Source organism: Eretmochelys imbricata, chromosome 3 (genome assembly GCF_965152235.1).
Source record: "Eretmochelys imbricata isolate rEreImb1 chromosome 3, rEreImb1.hap1, whole genome shotgun sequence".
NCBI lineage: Eukaryota > Metazoa > Chordata > Testudines > Cheloniidae > Eretmochelys > Eretmochelys imbricata.
This window is the reverse complement of record NC_135574.1, coordinates 186,806,823-186,830,362: the sequence shown is the minus strand read 5'-3', so window position 1 is coordinate 186,830,362 and position 23,540 is coordinate 186,806,823. Positions and strand designations below refer to the sequence as shown.

Here is a 23,540-nt window from a genome sequence, read left to right as displayed (position 1 = left end):
AGTTTATGCCGTGCCTGTGTGCCAGGGTATGGGCAATATGGGAATATGCAGAGATGAGTATTTTGGAGAGATACTTGTTCTCTGCTTTAAGAAATTGTTTGAATATTTTTCAAATATTCAAAAATAAAAATAAATTTTAAAATTCAAATTTTGCATGTGGTTAGTTATCAGGGAAGAATCATCACTTTACTAAGATTGGAGAAAAGAGAGCCAGTAAAACAAAACTACAAACAACTGAAACTTGCACACATTCTGATGTAAATTTCCTTTGTCTAATGAATAGACTTCTGCACCACTGTAACTGCCAGGAGTAACAGTCTTGCAAGTGCACAACTGAGTAAGGAAAACACTGTTTTCTTAATTATTTAAATGTCCAATTCCTTACATGCAATCACAACCTCAATAGCTATATGTGATGTTTGGGAGAGGCATTGTGTGTCTTTCTTACTATGACTGAAAGTGCTAGATCTCTTTAAATATCTAGATACATTTCTAGAGCATGCGGGGAAGGAACCTCTGGTTATGTTACCTTTTATGCCATTGATAAAAGTAGATGTCACAAATAGATCCTGCAAAGTCAATTTAGATTATTACGAAAATGGCTTATGTCCAGCTAAACAGGAGGAATTTCAGAATCCCAATGCATGGTGTACAGAGTAGAGTATTACATCTATTAGGCACTGAGAAACTTTTCTGGAGAGAGCCTATATGGATGAGATGGACTCTACCATAACCAAAGTGAAACAAGATGGTTGGAAATTATATAACTCACCCTCACCTGAAATGCTGTGTTCAGTTCTAGTCACCCTAGCTCAAAAAATAAGGAAGTCAGAGACAGGCTCTGAAAATAATGAGTTATGCAAAAACTTCCAAAACCAAAAAGATTGAAAAGTCTGGTATTTTTTAGTTTACACAAATAAGATGATTCATGAGAGGTAAACAAAATAATAAAGTTTTAAAAGGGTAAATCAGCTCTTCCTACTTCTCCTCTCATAATACAAGAACAAGGAAATATTCAATTAAGTTGAAAGGCAACAAATTTAAAATTGATAAAGAAAATACATACTTCATAATGCATAATTAACTTGTAGAACTCACTGTCACAAGATATCACTAAGGCCAAAAATTTGGTAGGATTCAGAAAAGAATTCTTTATTTACAGAAATAGTGAAGACATACACAATTACATTAAGTAGAATAAAACTGTTTTTAGACAGTATATGAACCTTCACACTTCAGGGTATAAGTCAACTACTAAGGCTTAGGTTTAGGAAGAAATTTCACCTATGAGTTAGTGGACAAAAATGGAATAACCATGAGGTTCTCACATATTCCCCTGACACATCTGGTACTGGCCGCTGTCAGAGACAAGAGACTGGACTAAATGAACTGCTGCTGATCCAATATGCCCATACCTATGCTCCAGATTCCTACACCCTAGCCAGCCCTCTCTCCCCTTTAATCTGCCACTGTGGTTTTTTGAATGTGCAATCATTAGATTTTGTAAATGGTTACTTCCAGTTTTTGTAAAAATTACAAGTGTATGGTTGGTTGCTAGAAGGGGAACAGACTCCTCCCTGGGGCTTGGAAGTTTTGGCAGCATGGTGCGGAATATTCGGTTGGATTTGGAATACTTCACCTAAAATATTTATTTTTAAATTACAGTACAAATTTCTTATAAGATTAAGTGCAATTGGTGAATAATACTCACCAGAGCTTTGTACTCCTGATGAATCTCTGTATAGGACAACTTGCTTTCTTCTTCATCATCAAAAACTGAAATTAAAAAACAAACAAACTTGACTTTTCTTAAAAATGTATATGTCAATAGTACAAAGAGTATTTCAAATATTGAAATATTAAAGTTAGTGACTTTCAATTAAATGAAGCCCTAATTTAAAAGTAAGATCTACCTATTACAAAAGGTAATATATATTTAACCTCAAGTCACATACGCAGCCATGGCCCCAAGCCATCCAGGGATAGAATGATATACAGGAATATCATAGTTTTCCAATTGCTAGAAAAATATGTTATGACAGTGGTAAACTGCAGAAAAACCGACAAATTATAAATATTTATTGTATTCAGATACATAACAGTTGGGAAGAGTGAGTTCAATATGCCCAATTTCCAATTTTCAAGAAAACATATGGCATGATTTGCAATACAACTCACATACGGTTTGCTCTAAGACTTTATACAATCATAGAATGATAGAATATCAGGGTTGAAAGGGACCTCTGGAGGCCATCTAGTCCAAGCCCCTGCTCAAAGCAGGACCAATCACCATCTAAATCATCCCAGACAGGGCTTTGTCAAGTCTAACCTTAAAAACCTCTATGGAAGGAGATTCCACCGCCTCCCTAGGTAACCCATTCCAGTGCTTCACCACCCTCCTAGTGAAAAAGTTTTTCCTAATAGCCAACCTAAACCTCCCCCACTGCAACTTGAGACCATTACTCCTTATTCTATCATCTGCTACCACTGAGAACAGTCTAGATCCATCCTCTTTGGAACCCCCTTTCAGGTAGTTGAAAGCAGCTATCAAATCCCCCCTCATTCTTCTCTTCTGCAGACTAAATAATCCCAGTTCCCTCAGCCTCTCCTCAGAAGTCATGTGCTCCAGCCCCCTAATCATTTTTGTTGCCCTCTGCTGGATGCTTTCCAATTTTTCCAAATCCATCTTGTAGTGTGGACCCATTCTGGACCTGCTCCATGATTTTTCCAGGGACTGATAGAAACCTAGTGCCTTGGATTTGTGGTAACCAGGAGAGGCTTTACATGAATGTCATGTTTGAGAATAGGTGTAGATGTGTTTTGATGAAGCCCAGTTTGAGCCAGTCTTGAATTTAACAAGTTGCGTTGTAGAAAAACCCTTCTCACATAATGCATGTTTTGAAATTTCATCCATCAATACCTCCAAATCTAAGATGAAAATTTATTTTGAAGACTCTGCATTGATAACACTGAATGAGGTATCCTTTTTATCAAACTTAACAATGATTCACTGCTCTTGCACCATGAAGCTATATATCTGTGTTGTCATCACACATTCGCACCAATGCTTTTGAACCTTGTCTGAAGGGCTCTGGATCTTATCTGACAAAATGACATCCCCTACCTAATGGAGCATTAACCTGAATATGAAACACTACGGAACAATGTGACGGTCTATACTATTATGTTCACCACTTTTCCAAGACTCTGACAAATTTTGTACAAAGTATACTGTACGAGATTTCATTAGAAAAGTCAATCTGTTAAATAATGTCCAGGTAAAATATGTGTGGCAATACTGTATGTAAAGTTACAAGATTCTACTGTATAACATTGTTATAACATGCCCAAAGTAGAGAAAAGTAGGCCCAAACCAGTTTTTCAGAGACAAAGACAGGCAGAAACCTCAGCTAGGTGTTAAAGGGCTATCACCTGCTTAAGCAGCCATTCTCCAGCAACAAGACAGTGTAAACAAGAAATTTACATTTCATCACAGGGCAGTTCAAATCTCATGTCCACAACAGACTGTGTGTCCATGACTCAGCAAGGATGTTTCTAGCACAATAAATTGAATTATAAAGAGGGGACTTCATTCCTCCTCCCATCCGTCTGCTCATGACATCAATGAATACCTGAAGGACAGTGAACTAAGGGGGTGGGTCCTAGGCTGAAAGGAGACCCAGCCTGTAAAATTTACTGCAGCATATGATGAGGAAAACCTTCGCTTTGAATTCTGTCAGTTTGTTAAGTTAGCCACTAGATTGCGTTTTAATCTTTTGTACCCAATCCTGATTTATGCATCATCTTGTAATCACTTAAAAATTATCTTATGTAGTTAATAAACTTATTTTATTGTTTTATCTTAACCCTTGTGTTTGGAGTAAAGTGTGTGTGAAACTCCACTTGGGATAACAAGGCTGGTGCATTATCATTTTCCTTTGATGAAATGATGCACTTTCTATGAACCTGTTCTGTTCAAAAGGGTACTGAGCTAAGTTCCCCCTAAGCTGCGCACCTGGGTGGCTGCCCAGCATGCTATCAAATGCCGCACACTTCAGGCACAGCAGTTCAGGTGTCCCCCCCACACTGCCATGCTGCTCCTGCCCTCTGCCTTGGAGCTGCTCCCGGAAGCCTCCTGCTTGCAGCACAGAGCAGGGAGCGAGGGGGCACTGATGTCAGGGTATCCTCCTCCCCCTGCCCCTATACAGAGCAGGGGGAGGGGACACGACAGGGCCTAGGATGGAGGGAGCTTGCTGGCAGCTGCTGCTGTGTCTGAATGCGCTGATCTACTTAAAAGGGCAGCATATTTAAAGTGAGGTCAGCATACTTAAAGGGGCAACGCGCGTCTCTGTCTCACACACACACACACACACTCGTCTTTCACACTCACCTCCCAACACATACTTGTATTATTTTTGTTGTATTATTGTTGTTGTTGTTACTTCTTGATACTTCTCTGAAAGAGTGTTATTTTAGCTTTTGCCTGGTCTATGCATTTCATAATTTTTATTTCTCTCTTACGCTTAAATTTAATTCTTTGAGAAGTGAGTTCTAAAATGTCTAACCTGTCCTAACTGCATATTGCATCTAGGTATATTGCATCTAGGTTTTCGGTTTCTACTGATGGTGCACATAACAAAATTCATTCCACACACGGATGAAAAAAAATAGAGGGAACACTGATACTGAGCAATACAAGACATACATTTCTAAGGGACAAGGCTGGGATTAGGAATTTGCAGGCGTCACCCTGTATGTAATTCATGAGTGGCTGGCCAAAGCATTCACATAACATAGCTGGGAGTGATTTTAAATGTTGAAGGCTGTGTGAACAGGCCATGAGTGGATGTTCTAACAGCAAAGCAGCGTAAAAGGCATCCCAGGCTAGAGTAGTAAAGGGACACAGTTGTTCAAAAATCCAGATTGTACCTTGAGGAATGTGAAAGATAACAGAAGGGTGAAACTATTAGGTTCAAATTCTTCGATACAGAAATAGTCCTCGTTTGCACAGTACAACTTATCAACCCACATGTGAATAATACACTGCCTCAACTACTACTTGCTACTTGAAGCAGCCATGCATCAAAGTGACTTACTTTGAGCTGTAAAGTGTTTATGGCTTAGCTCCATGAGATAACTCTGTATCTACACTGGAAAAAACATGACACGAGTCACTACCTTACTTCAAAGATTCTATGCACCAAGGGGGCTGCTCTGCAAATTTGCTCCGCACTGAAGAAACAGAGTAACAATTCAATGCCTAACCATCAAACTTCAAGCAGCCAGTGTTAATATCATCAGTGATTAGGTATCAAAGATAATGGGTCAGTACATTGGAGGATTGGGCCAAAAGAAACCTGATGAGGTTCAACAAGGACAAGTGCAAAGTCCTGCACTTAGGACGGAAGAAGCCCATGCACCACTACAGGCTGGGGACCGACTGGCTAAGCGGCAGTTCTGCAGAAAAGGACAGTGGGTGAGAAGCTGGATATGAGTCAGCAGTGTGTCCTTGTTACCAAGAAGGCTAACGGCATATTGGGCTGTATTAGTAGGAGCATTGGCATCAAATCGAGGGAAGTAATTATTCCTCTCTATTCGGCACTAGTGAGGCCACATCTGGAGTACTGCATCCAGTTTTGGGCCCCCCACTACAGAAAGGATGTGGACAAACTGGAGAGAGTCCAGTGGAAGGCAACAAAAACGTTCAGGGAGCTGGGGCACATGACTTATGAAGAGAGGCTGAGGGAACTGGGATTGTTTAGTCTGCAGAAGAGAAGAGTAAGGGGGCATTTGATAACAGACTTCAACTACCTGAAGTGGGGTTCCAAAGAGGATGGAGCTCGACTGTTCTCAGTGGTGGCAGATGACAGAACAAGGAGCAATGGTCTCAAGTTTCAGTGTGGGAGGTCTAGATTGGATATTAGGAAACACTATTTCACCAGGAGGATGGTGAAGCACTGCAATGGGTTACCTAAGGAGGTGGTGGAATCTCCATCCTTAGAGGTTTTTAAGGCCTGGGTTGACAAAGCCCTGGCTGGGATGATTAAGTTGAGGTTGGTCCTGCTTTGAGCAGGGGGTTGGACTAGATGGCCTCCTGAGGTCTCTGCCAACCCTAATCTTCTATGATTCTAGTATACTCAACAATATCAGCTTTGACTGAGCAGAGGCCTGGTTGAACAGTGTCCCAAACACAGAGCTTCCATTTTGGGGTGCAGTTCACCAGTCTCAAGCCCCGAAGAATTAAAGCTACTTGCGCCAAGGTGATGAAGTGTATTGATGCTTTAACAAGGAGACTGGAGCTCATTGGTGCTTCAGACTGATGATGCAGTTTTGTATCAGTACCTCTTACCTTAAACTCTATGATCACAATGTTTCCTACACTTCAAAGATGGTTCTATGTCAACATGTAGATTTCAGATTTGAAGACAGTATTGTGCCAATGTCTTAAATTTCAATTTTCAGAGTAACAGCCATGTTAGTCTGTATTCGCAAAAAGAAAAGGAGTACTTGTGGCACCTTAGAGACTAACCAATTTATTTGAGCATAAGCTTTTGTGAGCCACAGCTCACTTCATCGGATGCATACTGAGGAAAGTGTAGAAGATCGTTTATACACACAAAGAATGAAAAAATACCTCCCGCCACCCCATTCTCCTGCTGGCAATAGCTTATCTAAAGTGATCACTCTCCTTACAATGTGTATGATAATCAAGGTGGGCCATTTCCAGCACAAATCCAGGGTTTAACAAGAACGTCTGGGGGGAGGAGGGGGGAGTTAGGAAAAAACAAGGGGAAATAGGTTACCTTGCATAATGACTTAGCCACTCCCAGTCTCCATTCAAGCCTAAGTTAATTGTATCCAATTTGCAAATGAATTCCAATTCAACAGTTTCTCGCTGGAGTCTGGATTTGAAGTTTTTTTGTTGAAGAATTGCAACTTCCATGTCTGTAATCGCGTGACCAGAGAGATTGAAGTGTTCTCTGACTGGTTTATGAATAATTCTTGACATCTGATTTGTGTCCATTTATTCTTTTACGTAGCGACTGTCCAGTTTGACCAATGTACATGGCAGAGGGGCATTGCTGGCACATGATGGCATATATCACATTGGTGGATGTGCAGGTGAATGAACCTCTGATAGCGTGGCTGATGTTATTAGGCCCTGTGATGGTGTCCCGGCAGGTGAGTGGGGAGGGGGAAGTATTTTTTCATGCTTTGTGTGTATAAAATATCTTCTACACTTTCCAGAGTATGCATCCGATGAAGTGAGCTATGGCTCACGAAAGCTTATGCTCAAATAAATTGGTTAGTCTCTAAGGTGCCACAAGTACTCCTTAAATTTCAATGACTTCCTGAGTAAAATCCTCATTTAACAGGCAAAGATGTAAAAGCATGCTTTACATGTTAGATCAGAAATCCACTTCAAGGTCTCTGAAGCAATCCAGGCTGACATACAGTTTGGATTTACAACAGTCTCATTTGGAGTTTTCAGGAGACACCACTCACCTTAACTTCCATGGTTTCAACGTGTCCTGTGTGAAAAGGCTACTCTATGTTCACAAGAATACTTCAGATTTAGAGGACTGTTCTACACAGAAAAGTTGAACCTCAGTGCTTCCCTGCATCAAAGTCTCCCTACCAGTTAGAGATACAAGACTGCACTTCAGATGTTGGATCAGGCATTCCACTTCAGGGAAGTTGCCTTTCAAGCAATCAAGGCTAAAAACAGTTTGTACTTAAAAGAGTCTCATTTTGAGGCCTCAGAAGATGTGAAGCACTCCACTCTCTCCAGACTCCAGCTTGGGGAAATGCCTTCAGGACAAGAGATGCCCCAATGCAACTCTAAAGCACTCTTCACCTTCAAATATCATTTCAAATTTAATCTAAAAGAGAAAGCAAGAGACAAAAATAAATATGAACTGTCTCCAGGAGCCAAGAGAAGGAGCTGAAGCTAGAAATCAATATCGTCAAATGTCCCTTAAAGGCTATCGATGCACTGAACAGTGAAGGAATATCAACACTCAACGGAAATAAGGTCAACAACCCTGTGATGGGATGTACATATTCCACACTAGACCAAGTTGGGAAGGTGATAACTACCTGCAAAGGGAGCCAGGAAGAGGGCTTGTCCCACCCTAGAGAACTTATGTAGCCTACCAATTGCAGAAAGAAGGTTCCCATCTTGGCTCATGAGGGCAGGTATTTAACCAGGAAAGGGAATAACTGTGTGGGGTGGGCAGGGTCTTAGCTTCTCAGAGGGAAGTATTCTGTTTCTGGGGAAACTTACCAGAGCCAGGCAGCTCTCAGGCTTTTCTCTGAATAGATGGCCTGAAGATCCTGAAATGAGGACTACTTTATTCATGCCAGAGATGGTGTCTTGCCATATTTTCTGGTGCAGATAGCTGTTTGTGCTCCTCCCAATACCAGGAAGAAACAGAGCCAGGAGACTTCCCAGACAAAGATGAGCTTGAGGACCTGGAGAACCTGGGAGACAAATTGCTTTATCCCTGCTAGAAGATGGAACTCTTCACTAGGGACTCTCAGATCAGATGGATTATTTTCCTTTTATTTTGATAATTCAGAATAAAATCATAGAAGTAAGCAAGCATTTCAAGAAAACTGAACAGAACCCCAGAAGAAAGTACCTCTTGGGAACTACAACCTCAGTCAAGGTGACATTACTCTGTTGCACCCTGGACAATAAGATGGAAATATATGCCCAGCAACAGAGGGACTACCATAATGAGTCTTACACTTATTTATAATAGTTGCAGGTTTACAATAGTTCACACAGACTTTCTGAAATAAAACAGGATCTATATTATTCAGCAACACTGGGTAATGGGGCTTAGGGATATAGCCTTGGGACATTCCTTGCTTGTACTTGAAGCCAGTAAATCCCTCAAGAGTTAATGAAAGAGTTGCTCCCTGCTCCTGTTCTTAGAAGGGAAGAAAGGCTGCTAAACAACAATGTAAGATTTAAATACTGAATTGTGAAGTTATAGAAACTACTAAGAGCTGTTAATAATTAAACTAATACTAAGACTTCTTACAATACTCCCCCCTCCACCCCTCTGGAGTCTATCATACTTCTGACAAGCTAAGATCTGTTCAGAAAAATCCTGGAGTTAAAAGGCAGATTTCATCAAGACTATGGTTGCTTCACTAAATTACAGAATTAAAAAGTCAGATGAACCTGACATTTCATTAGTATTGTACAGCTATAAATAAAGGAGAGTTGCCTAGAAGTACTTCTGAAAGCTTTAGAAATCTCAGACAAGCCTGTAATACATATCGATGCACACAACACAGAGCTATACATAAGTGACAAATTATACTTCTAATGGTTCTGTGACTACCCCACCATCACTCTGTCCACTAATTAACCTCTGCTGTAATTACAATCAACTTTCCAAACAGCTAGAAAAATGTTATCTCCTCCCACCCTCTCTTCCCAATTTATACTGGCCTGTGTCCCAAGGCAAACCATAGCCTCTTTGGACAAGTGAATGGCTTAAAGTCTTTGTCTACCACACAGAATTAAAAATGAGTGCACATCGCTGTCAGATGCTAATATATCAGACGTTATGAGAGACAAGAGGGAGCTGCAGCTAGAACCTCCAAGGACCGGAGCTGTGCAACATCTTGTATAACAAGATGTAGAATAGTCAGCACTAGGTCAGAGTGCAGGTCACAGTGACAAAAGATACAGAAGCAGTCAGTGCTTCAGCCCTGTTTGTAATGTCTCAGACATATGACATGAAGGTCTGTTACTGAAAAGTTTCATGGATTTCTGTGCCTTATTGACAGAACCAGATCATCAGACCTCATCCATGATGCTTAAATATAGAAGTGTTATCTCAAGTCAGTTTGTTAGCAATGATAAATTTCCCTCCCTTGAACCCTTGTATAGTTGGACATTGACTAAAATTTTCAAATTTAGGTATCTTAAATTAGGCACCAAATCTATATTTCCTCACAAATAAAAGTGCTCTTTTTCCCCCAGGGGTTTGAGCACATCTGAAAAATCTAATGACTTTTATATATGTGCCTAAACATGGATTTAGGTATCCAATGCTGGGCACTAAGTTGAAATGCAAGGTGGGTGAGAAAAGATCTTTTATTGGAACTTCTGTTCGTGAGAGAGACAAGCAGTGGTTTCCCTAGGAACTGAAATGGGGGCTGGGAGGTTGTGGGGTTTTTTTCGAATATACAGGAGGATGAGGGCCAATGAGGGGTGAGACCATGAGGGTGAATGTGGGCTGTACGGCACCATAGTAAAAACTGAAAAATGTTTCACAACCATTTTATTAAATTTAACTCATGTTTTAAAATCATCACAGAAATTAAAGCTGGCTACTCAAGCCTACTATGAAGCACATCATCTACATTCTTGTTGGTTTCTTGTAATTTCGCACAATGCTGTTAATGAACTTCTCAAATGCAGTGCATTAATCTTTGGTGGCTTCTTGTGCGTCCGGTACTTCCAGTCCTTCATGATATACTCATGATCAGGCAGAAGGCAACTTCTTTCAGAACTCAAAATTACATTCAATGAGGAAAAAGAACGCTCAGCTTCAGCTATTGTGACTGGGAGTAGCAAGAGATTAATTCCTAATTCTTTCATTCCAGGAGGGAAACATAGCATAAATATTGAGTCAAACCGCTAGTGTTGATAAAAGGTTGATGTTAAATCTTCAAACATTCATCGTATGATATTTCACTCTGTGTTCAAATTCTCTATTCTGTCCTGATCACATAGCAGCCCCACTGCTGTAGTGCCTCACTCCACTCAACTGTCGATATTTTATAAGACAGGCATCTGTAAAACTATGTAGAGGTTGAGTAGAATCCAGAAGTCGCTGTTGTAGATTTTTAAGAATCTAGTCTGTTTACTTTTTCAGCTGGCTTAACAAACACTTCTTGTCCTCTTCAGTTAAGGATTCAATATAAGTGTCTTCATTAGTCAACTTCAGGACTGAAGTCTTTGCTTCTTCTAGTACGTTTTCAATGGATAGCTCTCTGATTGACCCAAGTGTAGCATCTATTACTGGACAAAGATCTTCTAGTATTGTAGCAGATGACATTGTTTAATGACCCAAGTAGACTTACAAGAGAGAGAATGGCTATAGTTTTCTCTGAACTTAGTAGCAAAATAGTCCACCAGTCTCACTACTTAGATCGGTCCCATCTCAGTAGATACTTTCCAAAGCCAATAATAACAGTTGCAGTAATTTTAAGACAACAGCCAAGGGTCGTTCAAGAGAAAGCCAGTGGATTTTTCCAGGTTGGAACTAATTTCAACTTCAGTCCCAGTATATCTGCTATTTTTTCCAAGATGTTACTCCTTTTGGACTCTTGCTGAAAAAAAGAGTATAACAAAGTAAATATATGGCCTTTTTAATGTCTTTTGAAGATTCTGCAACTCGGACCACTGCTAGTTGGAGTAGATGGCCTCTGCAATGTGTATAGGAGAGATTAAGGTTACGCTTTTCTATAAGCAAATTTGCACTCCACTGTGTCCTCCAGAGAAGTTTGCAGCTCCATCAAATACAAAAGCAGCCATCTGTTTGGGGTTCAATTTACAAGCATTTAACTCTTCTAAGAGGTGGGTTGTCCCAGATGCAGCCAGTGTGTCTCCTGGAACCTGAACATCTAGAAGTGCATCTATTGGCCTAGCACTGACATCAAGAAATCACTGTGTGTGTTATAATACTTGATGCCCATTTGCACTGGTGCATTCATCAGCCATGTACTCACATATTTTGGATGTGGTGAAAGAGTTCTTCAATTTTTCAACTGCTGAGTCTTTCACTGTTGCACCACATGCTTCTAACCAATCAGTTAAGTTTCTTGCAGAAAGATAGTGACCATTTGCTAGTCTTATTCAGAATCAGTGTTCAATTTAAGGATTAACAAGTGACAATGCACTTAACATTGGCCTCCAGTTTGTACAGTGTGGTATCTCTTGCTTAAATTGACTGGTTCATAAGGTTTTCTGCCTGGCCATTCAATCCAGAGGCGTGATGTTTTGCACCCTTTCCATGTAGGTTGTCAGTATTGGCTTTGCTGATTGGTTTGGCAAACCAAACTCCTCCACTTTTACTACATAAATCCATCATACTCCCACATCTTGAATACTGTATGCAGTTCTGGCCACCCCATCACAAAAAAGATATATTGGAATTCAAAAAGATACAAAGAAGGGCAACTAAAATGATTAGGGGTATGGAACAGATTCCATATGAGGAGAGATTAAAAAGACTGGGATTTTCAGCTTGGAAAAGAAACGACTAAGAGGGGATACAACAGCAGACTATAAAGTCTCGACTGATATGGAGAAAGTGTATAAGGAAATGTCACTTACCCCTTCACTTAACACAAGAACTAGGAGTCACCCAATAAAATTAATAGGCAGCAACTTTAAAACAAACAAAAGGAAGTAATTCTTCACACAACGCACAGTCAACCTATGGAACTTTTTGCTAGGGGATGTTGTGAAGGCCAGAACTATAGCAGGGTTCAAAAAAGAACTAGATAAGTTCATGGAGGATAAGTCCATCAATGGCTATTAGCCAGGATGGGCAGGGATGCAACATCATGCTCTGAGAGTCCTAGCCTCTGTTCACCAGGAGGTAGGAGTGGACAATAGGGGATGGATCACTCAATGATTGCCAGTTCAGTTCATTCCCTTTGAAGCACCTGGCATTGGCAACTGTCGGAAGACAGGATACCGGGCTAGGTGGACCATTGGTCTGACCCAATATGGCAGTTCTTATGAAAAAATGTATTAGAATATAATAATAAAAATGTTTAGTACAGAAACTCTCCAAGATAACAACTTCTTAAGATAGCGATGATGTGAGATAATGACCTCGGAAAATAATGCATTTTAAAAATCTTGGCCTACTAGGAAATGTATATTTATATACCTTTCCCAGTCACAAATCTAGCACTCTGGAGCAAAGTCACTAACACATAGTCCAACAAACAAATATCCCTTTCACGTGCCCCTCCCTTTTCCCTCCAACACACGCCACTCATAGCTCTTGTCCTTGCTCAGTGGAGACCCTAAGTTCAGAGGTGCTTTCATATGAATTCATCTCCCACGCTGGGGGATACGAGGGAGAGGCACCTTGCCAATTCCTCCAGCTGCTCGCCACTCACACCAGCCACTTGCTCTGGCCACCACTGTTTGTCGTGCCACCACTCCATCATTGATGGCTCTGAGCCATCATCTTCTGCTGCCACCTGCCACTGTGACTTTTGTGAGTTGGTCTCTTGAGGTTGAACCCAGCTCTCAGTGATTTCAGCTCTCAGTGAGAGAACCTCACTGCTAGTGCAGGCTGGGCAGCCTCTTCCACAGAAACACTGTCCTGCAGCAGGTCTAAGCACTTAGACCTGATCATCAGTGATTTCAGCTCTACTGAACACTTAAAAAAACAAAAGACTATGGAGCCTAATCAGCTCTATCTTTCAATTGGGGAGGGGGCAAAAGAAATAATGCCTGTGACTCTTAGGCAGAGCCCACACCACCAAGCAAAGCACATCCCCCATGCTCCATCTTTCTCTCTACTGGGATCTAACATCCAAACCCACTCCATAGCAACTGCAGTTCAGTTGAGGTTGACCCCATGCTTAATTTGTAATGAAAGAGATGCCGGGGCTCAAGCAATTAGTTACCGGGGTTCAAGCAATTTTTTTACTTTCATAACTGATGGGGCAAGTCCAGAGGTCCCAGGGCTATCAAGTGCCAAGCCTAGATGTGTCAGGGCTCAGCCCTGGCAAGACCTGGCACAAATTAAGCACTGAGGGTGACCCCCTCAATCAAGATAGGCTCAGGACAGTTCTGCTGCCCTTTACTCATACAATAAGGATAACAACATTTCATTACTACTGCAATCAATACTAAAGTGATTTGTAACTCAACATCAGCCAAAATTGATCACTTGAGCAACACAGCTCTGTCTGATAGATATCTAGGCACAGTAGGTGTTTGTATGTAAATACACAAATGCACACTGGAAAACATAATCCCAACTATATGTATAAAATGATGTGGTCTAAATTAGCTGTTACCACTCTACAAAGAAACCTTGGCATCATTGAGGATAGTTCTCTGAAAACATGCACTCAATGTGCAGCGGCAGTCAAAAAAGCAAACAGAATGTTGGGAATCATTAACAAAGGGATAGATAATAAGACAGAAAATATCATACCACCTCTATATCAATCCATGGTATGCCCACATCTTGAATACTGCATGCAGATTTGGTCACCCCATCTCAAAAATGATATATTGGAACTGGAAATGGTACAGAAAAGGGCAACAAAAATGACTAGGGGTATGGAATGTCTTCTGTATGAGGAGAGATTAATAAGACTGGGACTTTTTAGCTTGGACAAGAGACAACTAAGGGAGGATATGATAGAGGTCTATAGCATCATGAGTGGTGTGGACAAAGTAAACAAGGAAGTGGTATTTACCCCTTCTCATAACATAAGAACTAGGGGTCACCAAATGAAATGAATAGGCAGCAGGTTTAAAACAAACAAAAGGAAATATTACTTCACACAGTGCACAGTCAACCTGTGGAACTCCTTAAAGAGGATATTGTGAAGGCCAAGATTATAACAGGGTTCAAAAACGACCTAGATAAATTCATGGAGGTTAGGTCCATCCATGGCTATTAGCCAGGATGGGCAGGGATGGTGTCCCTAGCCTCTGTTTACCAAAAGCTGGGAATGGGAGACAGGGGATGGATCACTTGATGACTGCCTGTTCTGTTCATTCCCTCTGGGGCACCTGGCATTGGCCACTGTCGGAAGACAGGATACTGGGCTAGATGGACCTTTGGTCTGACCCAGTTGTGACGCTGCACTCCATAATGTTTTACGGAAATATGCTTATGAGTGTGAATATAATGTAACTGGAATATGCTTATGCAAAAGGTCTCTTGTAAGGTATCATTACAAAGCTTATAATCTACTGAATATATTCCTCCTATTTGTATGCATGTATCATTCTTGTATCTGAAAGCGGAAATATGAAGTATAACTCTGAGGTCCTATTGTAATTATGCAAAGTGTGGGCCAAAGTGTGGTTTAGAAGCTTGATGGCTCCCATTGACTAGGACAATTGGTTGTAAATGGTCTATTTACTGCAAACCTTCCTGGGTGCGGGCAGGCCAGCCCGTGGGAAATGAAAAATGAGGTGTTACAGTGACATGGGACCATGTCACCTGATACTGGAATCCATCTTAAATCTGGTACTTTTCCATTTAGAAGGAGGACCCAGAGAGACAAAAGATTCCCGCCTTGTGCCAAAGCTATAAAAGGGGGTGGAACAGAACAAAGAGGCTGCCAGTCATGAGAACACACCTGTTTTCCACATAAGATGTCTGCTGGAACTAACAAGGACTGTACTGGGGAAAAGATTGGGCCCTGACCAGGAAGGCGTCTAGTCTGTGAAAGAAACTTATTGGAACATCTCTGACGGTAAGATTTTACCTGTAATCAGTTTCTTAATGCATTAGGCTTAGACTTGCATGTTTTTGCTTTATTTTGCTTGGTAACTGACTTTGTTCTGTCTGTTATTACTTGAAACCACTTAAATCCTACTTTTTATATTTAATAAAATCACTTTTGTTTATTAGTAAACCCTGAGTAAGTGATTAATACCTGGGGGAGCAAACACCTGTGCATCTCTCTCTATCAGTGTTATACAGGGTGGACAATTTATGAGTTCACCCTGTATAAGCTTTAGACAGAGTAAAACGGATTTATTTGGGGTTTAGATCCCATTGGAAACTGGGTGTCTGGGTGCTGGAGATAGGTGACCTGCTGAACAGTCTTTAGTCAAAGTCTGCAGCTTTGGGGGCATGGACCAGAACTGGATCTGTGTTGCAGCAGGCTAGCATGTCTGACTCAACAAAGCAGGGTTCTGGAGTCCCAAACTGGCAGGGAAAATGGGCTCAGGGGTAATCTCAGCACGTCAGGTGACCATCCCAAGGAGGTCTCTGTTACCGAACCTGTCATACCAGTATGGCCGTTCTTATGTTCAGTCTGGTCCTGAAGCCTTCCCTCTCCACCCCTTGGCTCATCACTAGCTATCAGGGGAGAGCTCACAATTTGCTTACAAATCACAAATTTGAAATTATTAGGTTAGCCAACATTGCCAAAAAGAATACACTGCCATTGTCATAAAAAACAACAGCTGTGTGAGGAAGCTAATCTTTGTTCATATTTTCAAACCTATTATGCTTTTTCAGGTACAAGTATTTTATCATATACTGTATGTGCTTTTAAAGTGTGTATTAATGTTTCAATTTCAATTCAAATTTCCAACCAAATACTAAATTGGCAACACTTCATGTAACTAGTTGACCACTGGGGGACTGATGGAGAAATTCAGGGCGGAGGTACAAGCTTTCAAACCACACAGAGCTCTTCTTCAGGTATGGGAAAGGTACTCCCTCTGTCACAGCAACATGCAAGGTGGAACAGATTGTTCAGCATATGTAGTTAGCACATACATTCAAGGCAGAGTGGCCCATTAACACCTCTGAAGTCATAGGACAAAAAGAGGGGGTTAGCAGGTTACAGACTGTTGTAATAAACCACAAATCCAGTATCTCTGTTCAAAGTCCTTGATTTTTAAGCCATGTCTACACTACCACTTATGTCGGCAAAACTTATATCGCTAGGTGGTGTGAAAAAAAAACACACCACAAGCAATGTAAGTTTTGCTGGCATAAGTAGTAGTATGCATAGCTACTGCCTCTCATTGGGGGTGGTTTAATTATGTTGATGGGACAGCTCTCTCCCATTGGCACAGAGCGGCTGCAAGAGAGATCTTATATCGGTGCAGCTGCATCGGTACATCTGTGCCGCTGTAAGGTCTCTAGTGTAGACATAGCCTTAGTGTCTAGCAGAGGAATGAATTTAAGCTTCCAGGCTCACCTTCTGAAACTGTTATGCAGATTTTCTTTAAGGATGAGGACTGACAGGTCAGAAAAGTGATTGCTTTGTGAGAAGTGTTCACCCTCAAAGCAATACCATACCACTAAAATCTTTATACCACACAATCACTTATTTATATAAACTTTAGATTAAAGAAAATTTTGAATAATAATAATTAGCATTTCTAGAAGTCATTTACTAGACAGTAAATGACCTGTTCATTCCTTGTACTGAATCAGTAAATTATCTGTCAATTACTGGAAATTACATTTTCCAAGAGCAAAACAATAGATATAAAATGCTTTAATGCATTTGTTAATAATGTAAAACCTGCAAAGAGTAATAAAACCTTTCTTTAGTGTCTGTAACAGTCCCAAAAATCTTAACTCCTGCCAAACTACTTTCATGAACTCCTGACTCTAACATGCACAATTAAAAGTCCTGCTAATTATCAATTATTAAAGCAACTCCATTGACCTTTCATAAATGTCAAGGCCGTTCTAAGCTTTACAATGAAGAACTTCGCTAAGTATGTCTCCATGGGACACTTAAAATTTCCATCTTTATTTGATACTATCCCGTGTTGAGCATAAGCTTTCATGAGCTACAGCTCACTTCATCGGATCCTCAAATAAATTTGTTAGTCTCTAGGGTGCAACAAGTACTCCTTTTCTTTTTGTGAATACAGACTAACACAGCTGCTACTCTGAAATCTATCCCCTGTTGGAGGCACAGCACTGAGTCACTAGAAAGTAAGATTTCAGAGTAACAGCCGTGTTAGTCTGTATTCGCAAAAAGAAAAGGAGTACTTGTGGCACCTTAGAGACTAACCAATTTATTTGAGCATGAGCTTTCGTGAGCTACAGCTCACTTCATCAGATGCATACCGTGGAAACTGCAGCAGACTTTATATATACACAGAGAATATGAAACAATACCTCCTCCCACCCCACTGTCCTGCTGGTAATAGCTTATCTAAAGTAATCATCAGGTTAGGCCATTTCCAGCACAAATCCAGGTTTTCTCACCCTCCACCCCCCCCCACAAATTCACTCTCCTGCTGGTGATAGCCCATCCAAAGTGACAACTCTTTACACAATGTGCATGATAATCAAGTTAGGCCATTTTTGGAGGGGGGTGAGGGAGTGAGAGAACCTGGATTTGTGCAGGAAATGGCCTAACTTGATTATCATGCACATTGTGTAAAGAGTTGTCACTTTGGATGGGCTATCACCAGCAGGAGAGTGAATTTGTGGGGGGGGGTGGAGGGTGAGAAAACCTGGATTTGTGCTGGAACTGGCCTAACCTGATGATTACTTTAGATAAGCTATTACCAGCAGGACAGTGGGGTGGGAGGAGGTATTGTTTCATATTCTCTGTGTATATATAAAGTCTGCTGCAGTTTCCACGGTATGCATCTGATGAAGTGAGCTGTAGCTCACGAAAGCTCATGCTCAAATAAATTGGTTAGTCTTTAAGGTGCCACAAGTACTCCTTTTCTTTTTGCGAATACAGACTAACACAGCTGTTACTCTGAAACCTGTCATTATGCAAGGCACTGCATTTAGCCGTATGGAGTGGAAATCTATCAACTGCATGAAAAAACTTGCACAGATACAGACAGACATCATCTTCCTTTCCAAATGCAAACAGATGGACATCGTACCAAAAGGACTGAAGGTAAAAAATCCATTACAATCTACATACCACACAGACTATGCTGACAGCTTGTGCCACACGCTCTCAAAGAAACTGCGGAATCACCTGATCAACATCCTCTACAGCAAACAGGGAAAGATTAAGAATGAGCTCTCAAAAATGGATACTCTCATAAAAAACCAACCTTCCACACAAACTTCCTCGTGGCTGGATTTTACTAAAACTAGACAAGCCATTTACAACACACACTTTGCTTCTCTACAAAAGAAAAAGGACACTAAACTTTCTAAACTACTACATGCTACAAGGGGCCACAGCAATGGTTCCCTCAACACACCTAGCAATATTGTTAACCTATCCAACTATACTCTCAGCCCAGCAGAAGCAGCTGTTCTATCTCGGGGCCTCTCCTTCTGCCCCTCCACCCCCACGAACATGATACAGTTCTGTGGTGACCTAGAATCCTATTTTCGACGTCTCCGACTCAAGGAATATTTCCAACTTACCTCTGAACAACATACTAATCCACAGAGGTCTCCCTACCAACACTACAGAAAGAAGGATTCTAGGTGGACTCCTCCTGAAGGTCTAAACAGCAGACTGGACTTCTACATAGAGTGCTTCCGCCGACGTGCACGGGCTGAAATTGTGGAAAAGCAGCATCACTTGCCCCATAACCTCAGCCATGCGAAACGCAATGCCATCCACAGCCTCAGAAACAACTCTGACATCATAATCAAAAAAGCTGACAAAGGAGGTGCTGTTGTCATCATGAATAGGTTGGAATATGAACAAGAGGCTGCTCGGCAGCTCTCCAACACGAGTTTCTACAAGCCATTACCCTATGATCCCACTGAGAGTTACCAAAAGCAACTACAGCATTTGCTCAAGAAACTTCCTGAAAAAGCACAAGATCAAATCCGCACAGACACACCCCTGGAACCGCGACCTGGGATATTCTATCTACTACCCAAGATCCATAAACCTGGAAATCCTGGGCGCCCCATCATTTCAGGCATTGGCACCCTGACAGCAGGATTGTCTGGCTATGTAGACTCCCTCCTCAGGCCCTACGCTACCAGCACTCCCAGCTACCTTCGAGACACCACTGACTTCCTGAGGAAACTTCAGTCCATCGGTGATCTTCCTGATAACACCATCCTGGCCACTATGGATGTAGAAGCCCTCTACACCAACATTCCATACAAAGATGGACTACAAGCCGTCAGGAACACTATCCCCGATAATGTCACGGCTAACCTGGTGGCTGAACTTTGTGACTTTGTCCTTACCCATAACTATTTCACATTTGGGGACAATGTATACCTTCAGATCAGCGGCACTGCTATGGGTACCCGCATGGCCCCACAGTATGCCAACATTTTTATGGCTGATTTAGAACAACGCTTCCTCAGCTCTCGTCCCCTAAAGCCCCTACTCTACTTGCGCTATATTGATGACATCTTCATCATCTGGACCCATGGAAAAGAAGCCCTTGAGGAATTCCACCATGATTTCAACAATTTCCATCCCACCACCAATCTCAGCCTCGTCCAGTCCACACAAGAGATCCACTTCCTGGACACTACAGTGCTAATAAACAATGGTCACATAAACACCACCCTATACCGGAAACCTACTGACCGCTATTCCTACCTGCATGCCTCCAGCTTTCACCCTGACCACACCACACGATCCATCGTCTACAGCCAAGCTCTGCGATACAACCGCATTTGCTCCAACCCCTCAGACAGAGACAAACACCTACAAGATCTCTGTCAAGCTTTCTTACAACTACAATACCCACCTGCGGAAGTAAAGAAACAGATTGATAGAGCCAGAAGAGTTCCCAGAAGTTACCTACTACAGGACAGGCCTAACAAAGAAAATAACAGAACGCCACTAGCCGTCACCTTCAGCCCCCAACTAAAACCCCTCCAACGCATTATTAAGGATCTACAACCTATCCTAAAGGATGACCCAACACTCTCACAAATCTTGGGAGACAGGCCAGTCCTTGCCTACAGACAGCCCCACAACCTGAAGCAAATACTCACCAACAACCACATACCACACAACAGAACCACTAACCCAGGAACTTATCCTTGCAACAAAGCCCGTTGCCAACTGTGCCCACATATCTATTCAGGGGACACCATCACAGGGCCTAATAACATCAGCCACACTATCAGAGGCTCGTTCACCTGCACATCCACCAATGTGATTTATGCCATCATGTGCCAGCAATGCCCCTCTGCCATGTACATTGGTCAAACTGGACAGTCTCTACGTAAAAGAATAAATGGACACAAATCAGATGTCAAGAATTATAACATTCATAAACCAGTCGGAGAACACTTCAATCTCTCTGGTCACGCAATCACAGACATGAAGGTCGCTATCTTAAAACAAAAAAACTTCAAATCCAGACTCCAGCGAAAAACTGCTGAATTGGAATTCATTTGCAAATTGGATACTATTAATTTAGGCTTAAATAGAGACTGGGAGTGGCTAAGTCATTATGCAAGGTAGCCTATTTCCTCTTGTTTTTTCCTACCCCCCCCCCCCAGATGTTCTGGTTTAACTTGGATTTAAACTTGGAGAGTGGTCAGTTTGGATGAGCTATTACCAGCAGGAGAGTGAGTTTGTGTGTGTATGGGGGTGGGTTTTTGGAGGGGGGTGAGGGAGTGAGAGAACCTGGATTTGTGCAGGAAATGGCCTAACTTGATTATCATGCACATTGTGTAAAGAGTTGTCACTTTGGATGGGCTATCACCAGCAGGAGAGTGAATTTGTGGGGGGGGGTGGAGGGTGAGAAAACCTGGATTTGTGCTGGAACTGGCCTAACCTGATGATTACTTTAGATAAGCTATTACCAGCAGGACAGTGGGGTGGGAGGAGGTATTGTTTCATATTCTCTGTGTATATATAAAGTCTGCTGCAGTTTCCACGGTATGCATCTGATGAAGTGAGCTGTAGCTCACGAAAGCTCATGCTCAAATAAATTGGTTAGTCTCTAAGGTGCCACAAGTACTCCTTTTCTTTTTAGAAAGTAAGACTAGCAGAGCACAGATCTAAGGACCAGCTTAATGCTTTCTGAGAAGCCCTTGGGAGAAGGATGGTGCTGACACGCAGGCAGGTCTCGCGCCCACGGAACGAGTCCGGCACATTTGCAGGCCAGATCCCAGGGCACTAACCGGCGGCCTTGTAACCAGCCTCTGCAGAGAGGCCACGCCCCGAGTAGCCGTGGTGACTGCGCTTGGGGGAGCTGGCGCTGCTACTGCGGGCCGAGAGGTCCCGCGCTCCAGAGAAGTTATAAAAGCTTTATTTACAGGGCAATGTCTTCACAGAGGCTTGGAAGCAGCATCCCCAGCCCTGCTCCAGCAGAGGTAATGGGTTGTAAAGTCCAGCTTCTCCATGCTAAATCCAGAAAGGGAATCTAGGCCTGGAACAGGGGGCGGTAGATGCACCTGCCCTCGCTTTCTAGGGTGCAAGCCGGCGCCGACGAGAAGGAGCTAGGGGAGGGGCACAACGGTACCCTCAGCTCAGGGTCCCCGAGACCGCTTTAGCTTCTCAATAAACAGAAAGGGGCGCGCACGATGAGCCGGGGCCCGAATGTCTCTCAACGGGCCTAGCAACGCCCTTCTCCCCAGTGAGCCCCTGCCACAGCGCTTTTTGAGGGGAAGGAGGGAGGCTCCGCCGCTCCAGCCCCGGGAGGGTCCCCGCCCCCTGCCTCTCACCCGCGCACTTCTGCTCCATGAACTCCAGGATGGGGATGGACCAGGCAGGCCCGCGCAGGAAGCCGGCGATGCTGTCAACCACCCACTCCACGTCCGCCTCGCCCTCCGCCGCCATCGGGGCGAGTCTGGGCCGCCGCCGACTGCCCTCGCACAAGCTCCGGGGGAACACAGGAAGGCCCGGGTAGAGTTACGGCGGCGGTTGGGGCTTCGTTAGGTCACTGTCGCAGCGGTCGTCACACAGGGAGCGCGCGCTCCGCTGAGCGTTCCATCCCGTGGCGCGCTTTCTTCCTAGTGTTAAGCAGGTGTAAAGCGCGCGACAGCAGCGTCACTGTGGCACGGTCCAGGTGAGACACAGGCGCCGGCGGACAGAACGTTGGGCGGGGCCGCGCCTCAGGACCGGGAGCGCACTGGAAGCAGCCAGGGCGGTCTCTGGCTGCGAGGCCACGCGCTGGCGCTGGGGGCGCGCGGGAGCGGAGGAGAGTTGACCCTGTGGGCCGTTCTGGTCCTGCTCCTGGACTGTAAGAACAGCCATGCGAGGGTGGGCCGCCCTGCTTTCTCCTAAAGTTCTGCCCCTGGAGCTCCGCAGCGGCCCTCGCTTCCCGGGCCAGGGGTTTCCCCCTGTCCTCACAGGCTCTTCTGCGGCTGGCTTGGACAATCCCTGAGCACCTGGCGGAGGGAGCTGCAGCAGGGTAATTACACCAGGCAACCCCCAGCATGTTGGTATAGTACGGCATGCAATGGACCAGTGCACTGTACCCAGTGAAGAGGTGAGCCGCAGCAGGTCATTACTGTGGGGAGAGGTGTCTCTGTGTGGTAGCTAGAGGCTAGTGCAAACATTCCCAGAATTATAGAGACAGGCCTGGGCCCCAAATACTCTGATGTCCTGTTTACCTCTTCCCAGAGCTCTGAGACCTGTTTGCATCCTGATTTCACAAATGCTGTGGCAGAGTAGCAGCAATCAGCTGTCCCCAGGTTACCCATGAGATGATTTTTTTAAAGAGAGTTTTCTTATATTGCATATTAGTTTAACCAATATAACTTCTTGGACTTTAGAATACCCATTTTTATGCTTTTGGGAGAAATTACAAAAGCGGAGATGGAGATCATCTGGAAAATCTGGTTCATATAAATGAATTGACCTCTGACCCCAGCACTGTGCTACTTTCCCATGCTGTTCCA

The 23,540-nt window shown here is 43.0% G+C and overlaps 1 protein-coding gene across 1 annotated transcript in view; it reads right to left on the bottom strand.

Moving 5' to 3' along the window:
- The window catches only part of CFAP36 (cilia and flagella associated protein 36), a 106,031-nt gene extending 83,385 nt beyond the window's left edge, over positions 1-22,646 (bottom strand). The window contains exons 1-2 of the mRNA XM_077812019.1: positions 22,362-22,646; positions 1,712-1,776 (exon numbers count right to left, since the gene is read on the bottom strand). Of these exons, the coding sequence (XP_077668145.1) occupies positions 1,712-1,776; positions 22,362-22,476 (180 nt within the window). The 5' untranslated portion in view covers positions 22,477-22,646. The remainder of the gene's footprint in view (positions 1-1,711; positions 1,777-22,361) is intronic.
- Between the last annotated feature and the right edge of the window lie 894 nt (positions 22,647-23,540).